The sequence below is a fragment of the Elgaria multicarinata genome, chromosome 12 (assembly GCF_023053635.1).
Source record: "Elgaria multicarinata webbii isolate HBS135686 ecotype San Diego chromosome 12, rElgMul1.1.pri, whole genome shotgun sequence".
NCBI classification, from domain to species: Eukaryota; Metazoa; Chordata; class Lepidosauria; order Squamata; family Anguidae; genus Elgaria; species Elgaria multicarinata.
This window is the reverse complement of record NC_086182.1, coordinates 11,460,812-11,482,088: the sequence shown is the minus strand read 5'-3', so window position 1 is coordinate 11,482,088 and position 21,277 is coordinate 11,460,812. Positions and strand designations below refer to the sequence as shown.

The 21,277-nt window shown below is 47.1% G+C and overlaps 1 protein-coding gene across 3 annotated transcripts in view; it reads right to left on the bottom strand.

The window, feature by feature from the left end:
* Positions 1-3,398: 3,398 nt before the first annotated feature.
* Positions 3,399-21,277, bottom strand: part of RHOBTB2 (Rho related BTB domain containing 2) — a 78,524-nt gene continuing 60,645 nt past the window's right edge. For all 3 annotated transcript variants that reach the window (XM_063139128.1, XM_063139127.1, XM_063139130.1), the window contains 9 exons: positions 17,719-17,920; positions 16,371-16,474; positions 14,843-15,028; positions 13,328-14,337; positions 10,352-10,470; positions 9,451-9,601; positions 7,214-7,302; positions 6,643-6,748; positions 3,399-4,748 (listed from right to left, as the gene is read on the bottom strand). In XM_063139128.1, coding sequence (XP_062995198.1) covers positions 4,516-4,748; positions 6,643-6,748; positions 7,214-7,302; positions 9,451-9,601; positions 10,352-10,470; positions 13,328-14,337; positions 14,843-15,028; positions 16,371-16,474; positions 17,719-17,920 — 2,200 coding nt within the window. In that variant the 3' untranslated portion in view covers positions 3,399-4,515. The remainder of the gene's footprint in view (positions 4,749-6,642; positions 6,749-7,213; positions 7,303-9,450; positions 9,602-10,351; positions 10,471-13,327; positions 14,338-14,842; positions 15,029-16,370; positions 16,475-17,718; positions 17,921-21,277) is intronic.

Genomic DNA, 21,277 nt, shown 5'->3' with positions numbered 1-21,277 from the left:
CCATATTGTCCAGCATTCTGTTCACACAGGGGCTGTCAGCTGCTGACCAGGAACCCACAAGCAGGACATGAGTGCAACAGTACTCTCCTGTCCGTGTTCCGCAGCAACTGGTGCATGTAGGCAGGCAGCCTGTGATACTGGAGGAAGCAAAGCTAGTATCCATTGTTCACCTTCTGTTGCATGAATTTATCTAATCCCTTTTAAAGCTATCCAAATTGGTGGCCATCGCTATGTCTTGTGGTAGCAAGTTCCATAGTTCGACTATGCGCTGTGTAACAAAGTCCTTTTATCTGTTCTGAACCTCACACCAACCAGCTTCGTGCGCACAGTGCACAATTTTACACACTTCCTGTCTCCCTTACCCTAGTTTTTTCCAGGCCAAACAGTCCCAGCTGTTGTAACCTTCCCTCATAGGGAGTTGCTCCAGCCCCTTGATCATTTTAGTTGCCCATTTCTGCATTTCCCCCCCAGCTCTACAGTTTTTGTTTTTGTTTTGATGTGACCAGAACGATACTTGGTATTCTCAGTGTGGTCCTTAAGGAGCAAGCGGAATAGATCTGATAACTTTGCTGCATTGGCTCCAAAATTACTTCAAGTTGAAGTTAGTTTGAAATATGTATCTATTTCTAGATATGGTATGTTTCATCTCTTTGTATGTTCTCTTTTTAGGAACTTCAGCTGATCTTTTATATGTATATATATATATATATATATTGAAGACTAAAATGTGTAGTTTAATGGTGGATGGGATTTGTTTATGTGAAAGTGTTCTACAAAAGCTAACCAAGCCCCAAATAGGTGTATTGGCATTGCTTGTATTTTTCCATTTTAGCCTTTGCCCGTTTCGATATGGAACGTTAAGAGTGTGGGTCTTTTGAAGTCTGGACTTTTCTCTTTGTTTACGAAGCCCTGTAAAGTTCCCTTTTGGGAGTATCAAAATAAAATAAAATGTATACTTTGTCTTGTGATCTATTAATAGGTTCTCAAGGAATCTTATGTTAAGCAAACTAGTTGATGGAGACTCATTTTTCCTCTTCATGGCCTTAGAACTTTGGTCTCCGTTTTTTAGTCTTGTGCTGCCATGGTTGGGGACTTTAAAGGCCAAAAAGGAATGACAGAAAATCAAATATTGGTTGGAGTAAATTTTTAATGTGCTTTTCTGTTCTGTTTATAATGTGTGCTAATTTTCCAACTCCTTGAATTTTGGGTTTTATAAATCCACCTTGTGCTATGATGGTTTGTCACACATTTCCAAATAGGAGTGTGTAATCAATGTGCTTCTGTTTCTCATCCTCTACCCACGATTCACTGGACAGCAGGGCATGCCAAATGAAGCCATACAAGCTAGGGAAGGGCAAGGGGAAAGTTTCAGCTATGTCCCACCAGCTGAATAGCCAGTCTCTAAATTGAAGGGGCATGTGGTATGGTCTGTGCGTGGATTGTTTGCTAGCCAGCCTTCTTGATAGGTATGTCAGTTTTAATGTGGGAACACTTTCGAACTATTTATCCATCATTGAACTGTTTTGCACATAATGACAACCCAGCATAGGGGTTGTCATTGAATCATGGATTGTCGTTACGTGTGAATCCTGCACTATGGTTTAACTGTGGATGGGTCGTTAACCACAAAATTTCAGAGTTCCCAGCCCATCAGTAAACCATGGGTTCTCTTCCTGAGTTGTTCGTGGTTAACCCAGTTATACTATACTGCAGAATTTGCACGTAATGACAAGCCACGATTCAATGACAACCCATACTGTAGGTGATTATGTGTGAAACAGGTGACGGTTTGTGAATCATTAGGTTGTGAAGGTGATAGGTGGGAGCGCTTTTGTGCAACTCCCACACTGTTTTCCCATTCAACCCTACTGCCTGCCATTCATACCTCTTTTTGGTTTGGAAGCTTCAGCTCATCCCAAACAGGGTAGGCTCAGAGTGGGATTGATTGTCCGAAGTGTGTTACACCAATGCTTTGACAGCGTGAACAACTCTGTTATCCAGACCCAAATTCAAGTTTTGGCTCTAACCTCTGCACAGGTTGACCTTTGTGTAACTCATGTCTGTATCCTCCTTCAGCTTCAGTCAATCTCTTCAGATGGGTTGAGAACACCTTCTTGAATGTATCAATCAAATGTATGGATCTATGGGCAAAGTTCAGCCATCACAGACCTAGCGAAAAGCATTGATGGCAATGCTGTTATTATTTATTTATATAGCACCATCAGTGTACATGGTGCTGTACAGAGGGATAGAACTCTCCCCACATCCTGTTTGTGCTTTGCTTGTTGGACTCCCACCAGTTGCCTGACCCCGGCATGTGTGTGGGGAGAGCCACTGGGCACCTGATGAGACCTCATGACTTTTTTTTTTTTAAAAAAAAAGTCCCTGAACCTCGATTTTGCACACAATCACAGGTGGAAATCTCTACGGACATTGAAATTTGTGCAACTTTGTGGCCATAAATAGTGCAATTTGTGCAACATTGCAGATGTAAGACGTACTTACACCTCCATTTTTGCGCAAATTCTATTTATGACACAGGAAAAGGCAAGAAACTGCAAGCTTACCTGACTCAACACATGCCAAGTCACACCAGCTCAGGGAACCTTGAGCTGGCAAAAACTCTCCGAGCTCCATCCCAAACTGGATTCCTCCAATATCCAATATCCCTTGGGATGGCTCTAAGCTCTCAGGGCTACATTCCCAGGGCACCACCTCACTAAACCAAATAGGTCTGGGTAGTGCCCAGATCAGAGGTAGGCAATTTGTGGCCTTCCAGAAACTTTAGTCTGCACCTCTCTTGTTGGCTAGGGCTGTGGGACTGGCAGGCCAAAATATCTGCAGGGCTACAAGTTAGGAACATAGCAAAGTGCCTTTATATCAAGTCAGGTTCTTGGTCCATCTAGCCCAGGCTTGTTGACACTGACTGGCAGAGGCTCTCCAGGGTTTCAGAGAGGACTTTTTCTAGCCCTACCTGGAACTGCTGGGTGGGTGGGTGTCAAACACTGGACCATCTGCATGTAAAGCACACTGCCTACCACTGAGCCCCGGCCCTTCCCTGAGTTGTCCAGCCTGGGAACTCTGCATGCCACCATCCGTCTCAACATGGAAGAAATGCAGGCTCTAAATGACGTTAACAGGCTGCACTTTTGAAAAACTTGCCTTTGGAAGTACACGGGATGACCTTGTTGGTTACGTGAAACCTGACCGCTGTGAGGAAATGTTAAGCCCTGTGCCAGAGAGCACGGTACAGCTTTGACCACCCTGCCTTTACACACAAATGGGCCTGGATCAGTTGAACCCACACCTTCGCTAGCTAGCTAGCTATTTCGTCGTGCCGCTCCTGTGCCGAGGCAGAGGCTCGCTCGTCTTCCAAATCACAGGCAAGACCACCGCCGTCTTTTTGAAAATACCCTTTATTATAACAGAACCTTCCACACTTAAAATCCCAAGTTTCTGTGTATTGGTTTTGTTAAAAACAAGAGACAACTTCTAGAGGTTCCCGGTCTTCCTTAGATGCAGTAAATTTCAAGACAGATCTCCTCCACACACCCCACCCCACCACCCTTCCTCTTAACTTGCTGTCGTTCTGGTTGATTGTGTTGCAAGCTATCAACAACAACAAAATATCTTTTTTTTAAAAACAAAAAAAAGGAAAAGGGACAAAAATGCAGCTTTCCAGCCTCGGCAAGCTGGTTCCTCTCTTCCTGGGCCCTTTCCTCTTGCAACCTTTGGCCCGGTGCAGGAGCTGAGCTTCTGATGGCCTGCACTTTCTTCACAGGGGCCTGCCTTCCATGAGGAGGCTCCATGCCGTTTGCTGCTGCTGCTGCTCCCGCCAGGATACGTGCCCTGCTGTAAAGCAAACATCCTTGAGATAGGACCCCGAGGGAGACGTGCAACAAAAACTGCGGCCACACCTTGCTATCCAAAGGAGTCGAGGAGAACAACAACAACAAAAGAAATAGGCCCTGGGGCATGTAGCATTTACAGCAGCTTGAAATGTTACAGTGCAGAGGATGGACAACGTGAAGCATCCAATCGCATTCTTCCTTCTTTTTTTGCTTTTCGCAAAGGAAAAAACAAACTTCGTTCAAAAAATAAGCAGGACTGACTGCCGCATTTTCCACGTGGCAGGTTTGTGTTTTAAAAAAAGAAAACAACCTCTTGCATTCCTGTAAACGTGAGGTTTGTCCTGCTAGATGAGCGAGCCGCTGGCAAAGAAATCGCCCCGGGCGGCCTCTGGGCGCTGGGCGCAGACGCTGGCTGAGGCAGGGATCGGGGCCACATGGAGCTCTAGGTGAGATGTAGGGTGCTCCGGCTCCTGAGCTCCACCTGTACAGATTCGCACCAGCCTCCCCGGGATATTCATGCTCATTTTCTCCACTGGGGGTTTGAGCTAGTGGTGTCCCCCCTTTCTCTGTCTCCCCCTCCAAGCCTGTTGAGCCAGATGTTGGCTCGGGGTGGTGGTCGGCTCCCTCCCTCCAAGAGAGACTGAAGCGTGGGAAAGTGCACCTCTCAAACCACAGCGGACGAGGAGGAGGACGAGGAGGAGGACGCCGTGGCCGCTGAAGAGGAAGGCGACTGCGAAGGGGAAGAGGCATTCCAGAAGAGCCATCTCCTCTTAGGCTGCCGCTTCTGGTGGAGGTAGTCTTCCTTCTCGCGTTCTTTCCGGGCTCTCTGATAGTGATCCTCCTCCTTCAAGTACCAGACTGGGGGCCAGCGATGCTTCTCAAAGTAGTCTTGGTTCTCTGCAGTGGGAGGAAGTGTGGAAATTAAAACCTCGGCCACTAGGCTTCTACCATTGCGTTTTTTGAAAGGGAGGGGGGAGAGAATATTTGATTTAAAATTATACCACTTTAATTTTTTTAACAAACACCTTAGTGTTTATGAAACAGTAAAATAAGAAATCAGAGATTTCCCCTGCATTAGAATACAATTCCAATGCAAATAATGACAAGACCCTAGAAAAAGACCCCTTTAAAATAGGAAGAGCCAGGTGTACCTGCCGCAAAGGGCATTCCGTAAGTATGGGGCCAGCACAGAAAAAGCCCTGTCTCTTGTGCCTGCAAACCTGGTAGACCTGGGATGGGGACCTTCCATCCAGCTTCTTCCCCAGGCTATGCTCCCTCTCCCAGCAGAGAAAAGCTCGTATTTCCTATCAGCTGCTGATGGGAGGTAAGTTTCTCTCTGCAAAGGAGAGGGGCCTGAGGAGGAAGTTGCTAGGGATACAGTCCCGCTTACTTCTGAGGCTTGGCCTGCTTACTTCTGAGTACGCTTAAAATTGGTATTTACATTTGGGCCCCACCCACAGTTGGAATACAGCTCCCGGAGACCTTTACCAGATTGGCATTTGACCTTCGGTCTGAAAAGGTAGATTTTATCTGTGGACATAACCACAGCTCCGGGTGGGTTTATATAGGGGCCTTTCAAATAACACTGTCACAAAAGCCAGATTTGCAGAAATATATTTAAGTGCATGCTGGGGGTGGAGGGGAATTCTAGAGTGGTGGATGGTTTGCATATTGTATTTGCAGTAAAACTGGAGGCCAAGAACCATTGATTTGAAACAGCTATTTCAGGTGAACAAAGGCAGGGGATTAATGTGCTTTAAAATTTATTTTATTTATTTATTAGAATGTTTATATTCCGCCCTATATCAAAGAGATTTCAGGGCAGCGTACGAATAAAATCAGTTCAACAGTATATATTAAACCACTAATCAAGCTAAAAGTAGTAGAAAATTTAAAGGCAATAAAAACAATTTAAAACAGCTTTAGGAAAATTTAGCCCTCAAAGGCTTTGTTAAAAAGCCATGTTTTTAACAGTACACCTAGGGGGGACCACATTACGACAGTTTTAAAATCTCTTTGCTGGCTGCCAATTAGTTTCCGGGCGAAGTATAAAGTGTTGGTTATTATTTTTAAAGCCCTACATGGTTTGGGTCCAGGCTACCTGCGGGATCGCCTTCTCCCGTACAATCCGCCCGGCACACTCAGGTCCTCTGGGAAGAATTTCTTTCAGCCAGCCAAAACCAGGCTGACAGGTATTACCCAGAGGACCTTCTGTTCTGCTGCTCCTGGACTGTGGAATGGCCTGCCAGAGGAGATTCCTCAACTTAACAGTCCTTTAGCATTTCGGAAAGCTATAAAGACTGATCTCTTCTGGCAGGCCTATCCAGTGGAATTTTAGGGTGCTTTTATAGTATGCTTTTAGGATGTTTTAATGTATACTATGTTTTTAATTCAGTTTTATGTATTTTATACTTATTGTTCTTCCCCACCTCGATCCAAACGGAGAGGCGGGTAAGAAATAAATTGATGATGTTGATGTTTTAATTGGGGGCCAAAACAAAGCCAGTGTCGGTGCCAGTCGGGCCGCTGAGGGGAGGGAAATCCACAATCGGGGTGCCACAACAGAGAAGGCCCTCAGTTGTGGAATTAAAAGCAAAATCACCCCAAGGTAGATGCCTCTAGGGGCCCCTTCGTAAGCATGCGCCAAGCGCCTAGGTTTCATGGTCTTGGTGCTATGACACGGACGGACAGACTCACACACATCCCCTTTTATTATTACAGACAGCCTATTCGCTGCTGGTCGGCCTATCAGCCACCCCAGGCAATGTACAAATCATGAACCAAGGCTGACCTGCTGACATGGCTTTCATCTCACGAGGGAACTTGCGACAGATGTTGTTGTAGTTGGTGCAGATGTGATGGAGGCACCAGTCGGCAAGCTGGTAGGCACCATGGAACTGGAGGGGAGAAAAGAGACAGGGTGGTGTGAGTCCCAGCACAGTGCTAACTCCCTAGGAAGCCACATATGGGAAGAGCACACACCCAAGGAAAAGGTGGAGGAGGTGCTTGCAGGCCACCGGAAGACATAAGAACAGGTTGAATGTCTAGCTAACTAGCCCAGATTCCTGTCTCCAACTGTGAAAGGCCACAGGCCATAAATTACATCAGCCCAAGAGCTTCCATTGGAGGCAATGGAGAGGGGCATTGGTCACCCCACCCTGTTGGTCACCCCATCCCATGACCATTGTTAGTTCCTCCTCCACAGATTTCCACTACCACTACCTTAGGATTGCTCTGTCAACCCCAGCAGTCCTGAGAACTCTCTTTTCAAAAGAAAAGCCTCCTACAATTTCCCCAAAGAAGCAAATTCCAACGCCACCCTGAGCAATGCAGAATTCACTGTGACCAAGCAGCTCACATACCTGAGCAAGCTCCAGGAACACAAGGACGTCACCATCAATGTCCACAAACATCTGAGTTGCTTCCATCAGACCAGACACTGTGAACTGCTCTGTGTAATAATAGTAAAATAATAATTATTATTATTGTTATTTGAAAAATGCACTGCACATGACCAGGTTAGAGAGTCTATTAGGGTGACCTCCTCACTAAGAGGGCTGAGAAAGATCAGTATGTTTGTTTCCTAAGCAATGTAGAAATTAAGAACCAGGGACCCACAAGCAGGACACAGTGCAACAGCAGCCTCCCACCCATGTTCCCCAGCAGCTGGTGTATATAGGCTTGCGGTCTCTGATAGTAGAGGTAGAACATAGCCATCAAGGCTAGTAGCCATTGACAGCCTTCTCCTCCAGGAATTAATCCAACCCCCTTTTAAAGTCATCCACATTGGTGGCCATCACTACATCTTGTGGTAGTGAATTCCATAATTTAACTCTGCGCTGTGTGAAGACGTCCTTCCTTTTATCTGTCCTGAATCTGGATGGAAAAATAGTCTGGATTGAGATAACGAGCTTCCCCTGTTCCTAAGATGTACTTTAAGGTTTCAAAGCGATAGGGATTTGCTCATTAGTGGTGAGTTATGTCAACCAATATTAAGTGGGTGAAGCATGTAAAGCCGATTGCATAAAGGCCTGGTCTACATGCAGCACATCTAGGTGACAGAATCAACTGCACTACTTCAGAGTCAGGCGAGTCCTGTTTTTGGATGCTTTACATCGAGGGGTGGGCAACAGGCAGCCCAGGGGCCACAGACAGCCCCCCCCACCTCTGCCCTCCAGAAAGTGTGTGTGTGTGTGTGTAGCATTATGGATCACCAAAAAGGTTAAATCTAGCTCTTTTGCAACTAGATTTGACCACTTTCGGGGCTCCCTAGCTGCTATGGAGCTCTAAAAAGGTCAGATTTGACTTTGGCGAGCTCCATAATATTCCGGACTACATTTCTTTCATTATAAAAATGTTTTCTGAAATTCATTTTTGGGAGACTGTAGACCACAGGGGACAGGGGAGTGAAAGTGGCCTCCAGAAGCAGCCACCTGTGGTCTACATTTTCTAAAACGGCAAGTCAAAAAAGCAAGGGTACCGAGGAGAAATGTTCTAGCTCAGCCCACTCTCTCTTCTGTAAGCTTTATTTCCCCTTGCAGGTAACGTTCTTGCACACCTGCCTGCTTTCTAAAACACAGTCCATTCTGCTGCATGTGTACACCTGGCCTGAGAGTGGACAGAAGGGTGGCTCAGTGCGCCACCCACTGGCCAAACAAACACAATTGAAGCAGTAGCGCAGTGCACTGGCCAGCTGGTTCCTATTCCTGAAAATGGGAACACCTCTTTTATCATTTTATTTTATGTTAATTAATTGCATATATATCCCGTCTTTCCTCAAAGGAGACCAAAGCAATGTACATGATCCTCCTCTTCTCCATCTTATCCTCACAACAACCCTGTCAGGTAGATCAGGCTGAGAGTCAGTGGGTGATCCAAGTCACCCACTGAACTTCATGACCAAGTGGGGACTTGAACCCAGATCTCCTGAGACTCAGTCCAACACTACACCACACTGGCTTGGAACTGCAATACCTGATGGAACGCCTCTCCCGACCTGAACATACCCAGACACTACAATCAATACCTGGGGCGCTCCTCCGAGTGGAGCGCCCCAAAAAGAGAGAGGGCCTTCTCTGTGGTGGTCCCGAGGCCCGCCTGGTGCCAACACTGTCATCTTTTCAGCGCCAGGTTTAAGCTGCCCTCCATCCCAAGCATTTAATGTCATTTGGTGTCATAGGATGGGGCATTTACGCCAGTCACCTAAACAGATCTAGTATTTTATTTTAACTTTAGCTTTTAAAAACAGTTCTTTTAAATTTTGTATGTAAATTTTTATGTTTCATTTTTATATTGTATTATTTTATGAATTGATGTAAACCATCCAGAGTTTCAGCTATTGGGCAGTATAGAAATGAAATAAATAATAATAACCTAGTATCTCCAGAAGGTTCTCCAGATCCTACACTAAAACTCAAGGTATCACCCTCTTTCCAAGTCAGCATCACTCCAGAAAGGCAGGAGAAACATCTCCCTGAAAACAGGGGAATCAGAGCGTTCTTCTCCCTGGCTCAGAATGCACAGGTGCCCTGGATGTTGGCACCTGGGGCATGCTTACACCTGTGAAATCAGAAGGGTGCCTGCAGTTCCCAAAAATTACCTGTGAGTGCAACCAGGTGAGGCAGACACAGGCGGTTAGCCAGGATAATAAGCTTCATGTAATCCAGGTCTGATGTGGAACAAAACTGGCCCGTGTACAGGTATTCAAGCACCGCTCGCATGCAGCTCTTGCTGGTGTAAGGTAACACCACCTGCAAGAGTAGAGACAAGAAGGATTAATTCTGTGAATTACTCAGATGCAGAAAATGACATGGTGGAGTTCAGGGTGGATTGTGGCCCACAGGTCCGACTGGATGACTTCCACTCTGCCGCCCCTAACAGCATCCAAAATCTATTGCCTTTTGAGTACAACTAACCCTCTGCGTGTTTGACGCCTACTCCCATTTTCAGTGTTCCAACTATGGGAGAAAATATAGGGGAGTTGTGTAAAAACACACGCCCATTCACTCTGATTCCTTCCAATTTTAACCAAACCACATCCTGTCCCATAGCCTTCTAAAAATAGTATCTAAAGAGGTTGCAACCAAAGGCAAGGCTATTGATGCACTGCCTGCTATTCTAAATTTTATTACTGCTTAGGATGTATTGGATCTTTCATCCCCAAACCACACTGAATTGCAAACTTGTGCTAAAATCCTTCCCCACCTCTGCCTTTTTTTATCCTTCCCTTGGGACTCTTGAATGGTAAAAGGAAGATACTGTGGGAAAGCAAAAAGCAGGCACTCTGCCCCTCCCTTTAATGCTGCACCTCTGCTCCCACCTCCTTGGGGATCTCAGCTCAGCGGCTGAAAGGAGCTAAAATACTTGCTCATCAAAACAGCTGTCTGGGCATGAGGTCGATCAGAACGCAAGGAGCAGCCCTGTCAAATCTGAGCCCAATCTTAGTAAGTTGGAGATACAGCCAACGTTGTTCGAGAAAAGATGACGACATAGTGCCTCACCTCTTGGGTTGAGCTCTCCACAAATGGACCCCCAAACATAGCAGCCATCCAGTCACAACTGGAGATTAGCAAGGGCTTGTGGGCACTGATAGTACCGTCATCCAGGATAAAGGTGACATCTGCAAACGAAGAAAAAGCACGTAAGCACAAGTTTAAGCGTTCATGGACCATGCTTTGCTATCAAAGGCAACTCCATTACACCAAGTCAGAACATTAATCTATTTAGCTCAGTATTGTCTCCACTGACTGGCAGCAACTCTGTAAGGTCTGAGACAGGGATCTTTCTCATCCCTACCTGGAGATATTGAGGAACGAACTTGCAAAATATAAGGTCTACCACTGAACTATGGTCTTTCCCCTAAAGATTAGGTGAGATTCTGCTCCTCACCATTCTGAATCAAGGGCTGATTGAAACAGGAATATAGGATTCTGTCTGATACTAGCTTATTATTGCCAACATTGACCGGCAGCAGCTCTCCAGGGTTTCAGGTAGAGGTCTTTTCCAGCGCTACCTGGAGATGCTGGTCCTTGAACTTGGAACCTTCTGCATGCAAAGCAGGTGCTCCATCGCAGACTTACAACCCTTCTTTAAAAATAAATTAATCCTCCTGCATGGATTTGAACCCGCAGCCTCCGGAATATGTTTGTGCCTACTCTGTAGACTGCACCACAACCAACCTACCCTCCACGTCTGTACCAGAGAAGCCCCAGAAGAAGCTGCATCCTGGAATAAATGAAATGCTAAGGGCTGGAATCTAAACAAGATTGCACTTTCACAAGACACATACACTGGAGGGATAAGATCACCGTGCAGGAATGCTTCCATCTCAAAAGTGTGAATCAGCCCTGAGGTGCGTGTTGCTGGGTACCTGTACCCCTGTTGCTGGCCACTGGCTTTCTTTTGGAGCCAGTGATGTAAAGGATTCACAGGCAAACCCATATAATCCTTCACTAATAGACACTTGGCCACAGGTAAAACACATCACATGCTAATGCCATGATGCAAGGATGACCTGGAACTCAAAAGGCCAGCCAAACAACCCTGTGTGTGTCTACCCAGAAGTACATCCCATGATATTCAATGGGGCTTACCCCCGGGGAAAGATCCATAGGACTGAAGCCTGAGACTGCAGTCCTAAATAATCAGGGAAGGGGTAATTATTTAGGGGTAAGCGCCATTAAGTAACAGTGACTTACTTCTGAGTAAGTATAGACAGATTGTCCTGTAAATCTGACTTTGAAAAAGGCCATTTAGTCATCTGGGAATATCCCACAAATTAGAGTTGGGTGAAGCATAAAGCTATGATATAAGAACATAGGAAGAGCCCTGCTGGATCAGACCAAGGGTCTATCTAGTCCAGCATTCTGTTCACACAGTGGCCGACCACTCTTATTACAGTCCAGAATGGTCCAGGACAGGTGGAAATGAAGGGTGCTGACCTTTTCGTTTATCCCACAGGCTTAACCAGAGGACAGAAGGGGATTCACTGTGTTTTAGTGATTGCTGTCACTAACTACAGCAGCACCCACAGCCACTAGTATAGCAACAGAGGTGGACAAATGGCAGAGAAAGAGCAGGAAATTGGACGCTGCAATAGAATGTTCTGGACCACGAGGATTGGCAAACGCCGAATTAATACTAAAGTTTAAATTGGCTTCTGCACAGAAAATGTCACGAAGCCTTGAGTAATGGAACAGACGGCCATCTGGTGGCACAGGCGGCCTCCTTACCTCTCCAGTGTGTGTGTGTGTGTGTGTGTGTGTGTGTGTGTGTGTGTGTGTCTGCCTGCCTGCCTGCCTGCCTGCCTGCCTGCCTGCTTGAATGCTCCCCAAACTTAAAAATAAACTTCATGAACCAGCCAATATATACCAGTTGCTGGGGAACATAGGTGGGAGGCTGCTGTACCGTGTCTTGCTTCTGGGTCCCTGGTCGACATCTGGTTGACCACTGCGTGAACAGTGCTGGATTAGATGGACCCTTGGTCTGATTCAGCAGGGCTTTTCTCACATTTCTATGTTCTTATATTCCCTGGCCTAACGGGAAAAAGTTCAGCCTAGCCATTTCCCCAGATGATGATGATGATGATGATAATAATAATAGCAGAAACATATATTTAGATGGGATAGCATACAGAAAACTAGTGTATCAGAGAGGACACCATCTTCTTTCTGATGTGCTACTCACCACTAGGAGGAAGTTAGTTGACATGGGAGAGTACTAAAAAAAAAAAGAGACCCGCACACAGAGCCACACCTGATGTACTGCAGTCCAAGCTTTACTAACTCATTCTGCCTAATTTGTTTCGCTTCAGAAAGTGTCAAGTACAGGGAGACATGACAGAGGTCTACAAAATTATGCACCGTGTGGAGAAAGATCAAGAGATCTTTTCCTCCCTCTCTCATAATAATAGAAGCCAATGGGGTCAACCCATGAAACTCGGTGGGAGATTCAAGACTGTTAAAAAGGACTTCTTCAAACAGTGCAGAGTTAAACTATGGAATTGCTACCACAAGGTGTGTGGTGGCCACCAACATGGGCAGCTTTGAAGTGGGCAGCTTTTAAAAGGGGATTGGACAAATTCATGGAGGATATAAACAGTGGTTGTATGTATTTCCTCCAGTATCAGAGGCAGTATGCCTCACAGCACCAGTTGCCAGAGAACATGAGCGGGAGGGTGTTATTGCACTCGTGTCTTGCTTGTGGCTTCCCATAGCTATCTTGTTGGCCCCTGTGGGAGCAGAAAGCTAGTTAGGCCTTTGGTCTGATTCAGCATGGCTCTTCTTATGTCCTTATGTAAAACAGCCCTGAGATGGCCTCAAAAGGCCTTCCTGGGAAACACTAAGGCCCAGGGTGAGACAAATGCGCCCTAACCACAGTCACTAGAGCTTATCCCCTGAGCTGATTTGAACCCCCCTGCTCTAGAAAATGAACAACAGTGGCCCAAACAGCCAAGTCCCTACAGCACTAGGTCGTACCGGAAAACGTTCCCTTGGCCAAACACTCCTTAACCCGGTTGGTCCTCCTGACGTGGAAGGCTTTGGTAATCTCCTGGTTCATGAATGCCTCGTTGTTCAAAATGTTGGCCACCATCATCCTGAGGTCAAAGACTTCCAGCAGCTCTGCGATGTGGGCGATATGCATGAGGTCCCGCTCATTCTCGTCCAGCTCCCCGGTGTACAGGTACTTCAGCACAGCCCTGAAGGGCCCCAGTTGGATGGAAGGGTCCATCTTCACCACCACCATCAGTCGGGGTTTGTACGTCACGGGGTCATCCGCCATCTCCTCCTGGATGCTGACAAAGGCACGGCTCCATGAGGAGAGGATCCTCCCCCGCTTTAGCCCTCGTTCCCCGTAGTTCTTGCCCCGCAAGATCCCGTCGCTGGTGGAGGCTCTAAGGCACGGTTTCTGCTGGCCGGAGCTGGCTTCCTCGGCACTCTCGCAGATATCGAAGCTCACCGCTCTCAAGAGGAATTCCCGCCCATGGTGATGCCGCTCCTGATGGAGCGTCCGCTCAGCAACACCCGTCCCGGCGCTGCTTCCCATCGTCCCCTGCTGGTCCTCTTCACTCAGGTCCATTAAGAACAAGTCGTAGAACTTAGAGGAGGAGGTGGAGAGGTAGATCTTGTGCGCGTAGATTTTGATTCTCTCTTGCAGCACCAGGATGACGTCTGCACACAAAGGGTCCTCCAAGAGGTGGGCTGGGCGCTCTTCGTTGTTAGAAGGAGGGTCAGGGACGACGATGATGGGTGGGGGTGGCTTGGGGGGCAAAAACGGGGCCTGGAGCAATGGCCTCTGTACGTTACGTAGGTGGGACTTCCAGAATTGGAGGTGCCGGCGGGAGATGAGGGCAGCTCGGATGGCATTGTCAAAGACATCCTTGATGCCAAATTGGGCAACTACGCTGGTCTCATAATAGGGGATTCCCAGCTCTTTGGCCACCTCTCGGCCCTTCTCCGGGGGCAGAATTTCATTGGGTTTGATTGGTCTGGGGAGAAAAAAGGAAGAACAGGTTTGACTTCAAAGTCCAAAATGACAGGTGGGACATAGCCTCCCAGCTAGCCTTCTGGAGCCTAAGCAATTCATAAAGAGAAAACACTGCTTCTTCTCCTGTCACTTCTAAGAGCAGGCAGGACCATTCAGTGCAACGAATGAATCAAAACCAAAAAAAGTTAGGAAGGAAATTTGGCTAAGTGAAAATGCTTCCCCAGATTATCTACCCTATTTGCGGGCAGCAAAATGATGGTGGGGAGAATTTTGCTGAATATTCTCTAGAGGGGAGGTAGAATTCTCACTGGTAGTAGGAGCTTTATGATACCATACAATGGTATTGTCAGCCTCACCCTTTTTGTCTTTGACGCCACCCCCATTGCTTTCGTCCCCGGCCCACCTCTGGGATGCAGCCCCCGAGAGCTTTTCTGAAAGAGGTTCCTCACCCCCTGATGTAGCTTCTCCTGCCTACTAAAAGCCCCCCCCTTGCATTCTTTTCTTACCTGGCTAAGGGTCTCCTGGCCCGATTGACAGCTTCCAGATCTGCATAGCGAAGGTCAAGTTGGCAGCCCACAAGGATGACAGGAGCTCGGGGGCAGAAGTGCTTAATCTCAGGGTACCACATGGTCTTCACGTGGTGCAGGGAGTTGGGGTTAGCGATGGAGAAGCATAATACTACAACATCAGATCTGCGGACAAAGAAGAGGTGAGGATTAGTACTCAGCAAATCCTCTCTTTACGTCAGTCAGCCCCTGAGGGTGTAAGCATGGGTCCTGTAGGATGATACCCAGTTCCCCCAGGTGCAAGGCACATCCCAACCTTGGCCAAAGCGTGGGGCCAATAAGCCCTTGGATATATTGGTTCCCTCTTTTTCTTTTTCCTAGCGCTAGTTTAGCTTTATTGCAATGACTAGCAAAATGTCCTCTGCTATCACAGAGTTGAAGTCAGTTTATTGCGGTAAATACCCGGCACATCAGAACAAATGAACAATAAAATATAGTTGAAAGTACTATAGTTGGAAGGGCAACCAGGATGATCAGGGGTCTGGAAACAAAGCCCTAGGAGGAGAGACTGAAACAATTGGGCATGTTTAGCCTGGAGAAGAGAAGATTGAGGGGAGACATGATAGCACTCTTCAAATACTTAAAAGGTTGTCACACAGAGGAGGGCCAATCATCCCAGAGTGCAGGGCACGGAATAACGGGCTGAAGTTACAGGAAGTCAGATTCTGGCTGGACATCAGGAAAAACTTCCTGACTGTTAGAGCAGGACGACAATGGAACCAATGACCTAGGGAGGTTGTGGGCTCTCCCACACTAGAGGCCTTCAAGAGGCAGCTGGACAACCATCTGTCAGGTATGCTTTAGGGTAGATTCCTGCATTGAGCAAGGTGTTGGACTCGATGGCCTTGTAGGCCCCTTCCAACTCTACTATTCTATGATTCTATGAAAACAATAAAATACAGTTAAAAATTAGAGATTAAAAGTGGGACTGTAGAAGAAAACAAGAGAAACCCAGCTGTAGAACCTTCAAGGATGTAGATTTATCACCGCTTTATGACAGAGGGTGGCTGATGTACAAAATCTAGCCACGTCAGCTGTGACCTGAAAGTTTAGGTCTGACAAGAGATACTCAGGGTAGAATTCATCCAGCCTACCTGGATATTTTTATATGAGCAGGCTTCTAAGAGAGGATCTGAGGTCTTGCTAAAAGTACTAGTAAAGTATAATGTGTCCCACTGTCTGATACCACAAGATATCTGTGGTTGACGGAGGGGACCAGTTTATTTCTGAGATGTGGGCAGGTTTGTGTCCCCTTCCCCACAACACTGCCTCCCCAGTGGAGGAGTCTACTGGTGCCCATAGCAGCCATTCATTTATATGGCTGCAAAAAAAGGGGTGAACCTGGGGAGAACATTGGGGCAAGGACAAACACAGTTCCAGAGTCCCAATGACCCCTGTGTTTGGGGCAAGAGACTTCCTTTGGTCTTTCCATGTTTTACTGGCACTGCACCTGATGATCGATGCTCACCTTCCATAAGCGAATCGTCTGTCCTTGTGATGGTCCCCAAATGTATCCCAAAGCCTCAAGGAAACACTAACGTCATCAACCACATCTCGGGAGCGCTCCAATACCTGAGAGAAAAACAAAATATCAGATTAAGAGAAAGGCTAGGAAGAGCTGTTCAGCCCAGCAATCAGGTTTTCTGGAAAACATTGAACCAGAAAATCCAGTGACTTAAATTGATGGCCTTCTGAATCTCAAACTTTTTCTTTTCTTTTCCTTCCAATAGCAAGAAATATTTGAACTGAAATGTTCGATTAAGGAAAGATAAATGAAATAAAAACCTCAAGGTTGCAATCCTTATACCCATGTACCTGGGAGTAAGGCCAATGTACTCAATTACTTCTGAGTAGACATGGATAGGATTCTGCTATTAGTGTGGTTTTTCAGTCATAGAATCATAGAATAGCAGAGTTGGAAGGGGCCTATAAGGCCATCGAGTCCAACCCCCTGCTCAATGCAGGAATCCACCCTAAAGCATCCCTGACAGATGGTTGTCCAGCTGCCTCTTGAAGGCCTCTAGTGTGGGAGAGCCCACAACCTCCCTAGGTAACTGGTTCCATGGTCGTACTACTCTAACAGTCAGGAAGTTTTTCCTGATGTCCAGCCGGAATCTGGCTTCCTTTAACTTGAGTCCGTTATTCCATGTCCTGCACTCTGGGAGGATTGAGAAGAGATCCTGGCCCTCCTCTGTGTGACAACCTTTTAAGTATTTGAAGAGTGCTATCATGTCTCCCCTCAATCTTCAGTGTTATAGTCAAGCAAATCCACAGCTTTAACTGGAAATTATTTTTATTGGACTACTTGCAAATATTTTAAGGCATGACACAATCCCATGGCATGCCCTTCCCCCTTACGTTATTCCAATTTTACAGAGGCGGGGGATGAATCATCTGAAAATAGCTAACATACTAATTTTAGCATGCCAAGAAAGAGCAATACATTTTTATTTATTATATATGCATGCATGCATGCATGCTTGCTCGACATAAGCACCTAAAAAAAAAGTTTTTTTTTACAACTTTGAAACTGCCCCGTTTGACTGATGCTGTATGAATTCAGAACATTATTTGTTTTATGAAACCATGCATTTTCAGAAAACGGAACGTTCCTCTCACAAAAGCGGAAGCATTTCCTGCCCTGCACCACTGCTGATAATCGGAGATGGGTCTGGATCTCCTCAAACGGAGGAGATCTGGGTTCCTCCCAAACAAGCCAGCTCCAAGGAAAGGGATGCCACATGTAAGAACAGCTGGTGACTGGCCACCAATGGGACGCCCCATGTGATATACCCACTGTCAAAGATGCTGCTCACCTCTTGGCAAACACGATACTGATCAATGGCCCAGACCGTGGGCACGTGAGTGGCAAGAAGCTGGTACTGAGTCAGCGTGGCATTACACGCACGGGCGCAAATGAGCCGGGTCTTGCCCACTGCGTTGTCCCCAACCACGACGCACTTGATAGTTTCTACGTTTGGCCTTTCATAATCCATGTCAGAATCCATTAATTGGGACCTGCAGGGAGAGAAAGAGAGGAGGAAAAAGGTGTGTCAGGCACAGAAACATTTCCATGGTTTGTCCGGGTTCCTTCCTTGGCAGCAGAGAACAGGACAAGTGGCCAACACAGTCCTTAAGTCTGGCGTAAGGGAGGAGATTTTTCCCAGGAATGCCATGCCACTGCCTGTCTCTCCATGCCACGAGGAAGACAACTTGGGAGAAACACGACTCACCAACCCAGTGTTTCAAGATGGAAGACGTTGCAGGAGATACCAATTCACAAATAGAACACATCTCCAGCCCCTCTTTTCAAAAAGCCAATGATTTTATACTCCCGACAATGCCGGGGCAGTAGCAGATTCCACGGAAGGACATAAAGTCCAACCAGCGAGCTGCAGGCTGATGGGAGAAGGGCGTTCCAGATGCAGCCATGGGAGGAAAGACTTACTGGGGGTGCAGGAACTAGGGATCAGGACAACACAATCACACCTATTGTCTGAGAGGTAACACCGACTGGAGATTCTATACGCACTGCACAGGGGGATCTGTACTCCTGCTTGTATTCATTCTTCTGGGTCCGGATGCCAGGAAGGTGAGGAGCAGCCTGCGAGCTGCCCCATGAGCTACCTGGCTACTGTGGCAATTCACAAAAGAGGGCTGCCTGCCCCTTGGGGTTTGCTTAAGTACCTGGTACAGAACAGGCAAACCTGGTCTTCTCCCTTCCTCTGCTCCTACCAGACACACCTTGCCCAGGTCCAATTCAGTGGGATTCTCACACGGTCAGTTCCAACCGGTGCCCCTCCAGACACCAGCGGAAGAGACCCGCCTGCCTTAGGAACGTCCCCCGAATGATCTTCTCTAGCAGGCAGCTTTGCCCCAAGCAACTCAGGAACAACTCTTAGAGTTGGACCTTTGCAAACAGGAAAAGGGAACCCCGCCGACAGCCACCACCCCAGGCTGCAGAAGGCTCGTAAGGCTGCCTTCCTCCAGCCAAGATACGGACCACGAGAACAACAAACAAGAACCCTTGCGAGTGGCATGGAGCCAAGCCAGCTCCCAGCCCCTTCCCAGCATGCATGCCAGGCAACGGCCCTTTAAAATTTAATAAGCTTTTCAGAGCATGCATCAGCACCACTTCTGATAAGACACATGCCCTGCCAGCTTGAGCCCTGCCTCCTCCCCCCACCCCACCCCAACCCCACATTGTCTCTCTCATGCTTGTTCGTGTGAGATCTCGCCCCTCCTTCCTCCCCTTCCAACATTGGCTAAGGAAGCTTCCAGATCCACCTGGCTGATGGTAGGATTTGTCCCCTCCCTCTCTGCCTGCCCCCGAGACTATCCTTGTATCTCCATGCCACAGCCATGCTTGCTCTCCCCTTCTCACGCTTCCCTTTGCACACACACCAATATTTCTTAGAGGCAACCTCTGGGGCATAAAAGCGCCCGTCCGCCTGCCTGCTTACCGGCTTCGTAACTAAAACAACTGGCAGTCGGAATAGCTTAACCTACAATGTTCCCAACTGACGCAAAAGAGGACAAATCTGTAAGAGCGAAAGACTCAGGCTCCCCTGCTGGGATTTTTTTACTCCTCATTTTCTTTTGGTGGGGAAGTTCACAACAACAGTGTCCCGGCGGCCGGGCATGTGAATGGGGAGAATCAACAGGCTGTTGTGTTGTAAGCAAACGGCACAGCTTGGGTAGTTAGCATTCTGATTTAGGCAGAGAGCCTAGCACAGGAATCAGCGAGCGAATGGCTGGAGACATGAACCCCTGGCAGAAAACTTTGCCAGACATGCAGTCGGGGGAATGTACCACGAGGCTGAGACTCGCTCAAAAGGAAATTAAGGCATCGCGGCTTAGAACGGTTTTTTTTAAAACGCCACCGCAAGAGGGGAAGAGGGGAAGCTGCTTCCTTAAATAACAGCAGTGATCTCACAGCAGCACAACCACAACCACTCATGAGCGATAGTGCAACTTGGTATTTGCAATATTAAGTCTAAGGATGCACAAGAAGATAGGATGGGACACCCTGGTATGTAACAACAGCAAGAGCTGCAAAATATGCAAGGAGACGAGAAGACAGCTCTTGGAAACCCAAGTTAAAAGTATAACAAGGACTTTTCAGTGCTCTCTCCTCCCTTCCCAACACAGGAAAATCTCGAGGGAGATTTTAACTGGTGTCACGCACTAAGCATCCTCCCAAAATTCCCTTTTGAGGAAAACTCAGGCACTGTTTCCATTGCATCAGTGGGTTTTTGTAAGGCACCGAAGCATTCTCAACAGAAAGACTGAACCCCACAGCTCAGCTTTCACAGCCCAGGTAAAACTCTCTTGGTTTTAATGGGGTGCTGCCAATTCCCCTTGGCCGACGATCAGACCTGGCACACGCAGCCCTGCGAGTCTTAACTTAAAGCGCTTGACAGTTAAATGCACTTGGAAAGACTTGGACTTTATGGCACAACAGCATTGTTTCTAGGCCATCTTGCATCGGACTCGTGGCAGCAAAGTGGTGGGGCTTTTCCACTTGATCAGTCAAAACGTGCCTTCGCTGCAACTTTTTCCTTTTCGAGGGATACTCCTGACATTGCTGATGGAGCAATTAAAATGACTTCTCCTTTCCACACACGATAGATGTGTTGGGTAGGGTGACCATATGAAAAAGAGGACAGGGCTCCTGTATCTTTAAGAGTTGTATTGAAAAGGGAATTTCAGCAGGTGTCATTTGTATCTATGGAAAACCTGGTGAAATTTCCTCTTCATCACAGCAGTTAAAGCTGCAGGTGCCCTGCCCTCTTTTGTATCTGGTCACTCTAGTATAGCTCCTACAGCTTTAACTGTTGTGATGAAGAGGAAATTTCACCAGGTGCGACATGCATACAAATGACAGCTGCTGAAATTCCCTTTTCTATGCAACTGTTAAAGATACAGGAGCCCTGTCCTCCTTTTCATATGGTCACCCTAGTGTTGGGGAGAAGCGGGCTGAACCATGCTCTCGGGAGGATAACCATTCTATTGTTCACATCTCTTGTATATGTGTGGTTATATCTGGTTAGGTATGTGATCTGATGCGAGGACAGAAAAACCATATGACTTCCAAACACTTAGGTGAGGAAAAACCATAGGCTTGGTTTAAGACCACTCCCAAGAGTAACGCACACACGGAAGCAGTGCCGTCTGCAAAATGTTTTTTTTTACCTTGGACTCCTTGCTTAAAGTGAAAACGACAAGAGGATTCTTTGGAGTTCGTGCAGGCCCTCAGCTTCTGTGATGGTTTGCACATTTGTTGTTGGTTTGCTTTTAAAGGGGGCACAATAATATGACTTTGCCCTTTCCCCCGGATCCTGGCACCTATCCAAGGGATTTTGATAGGGCTGC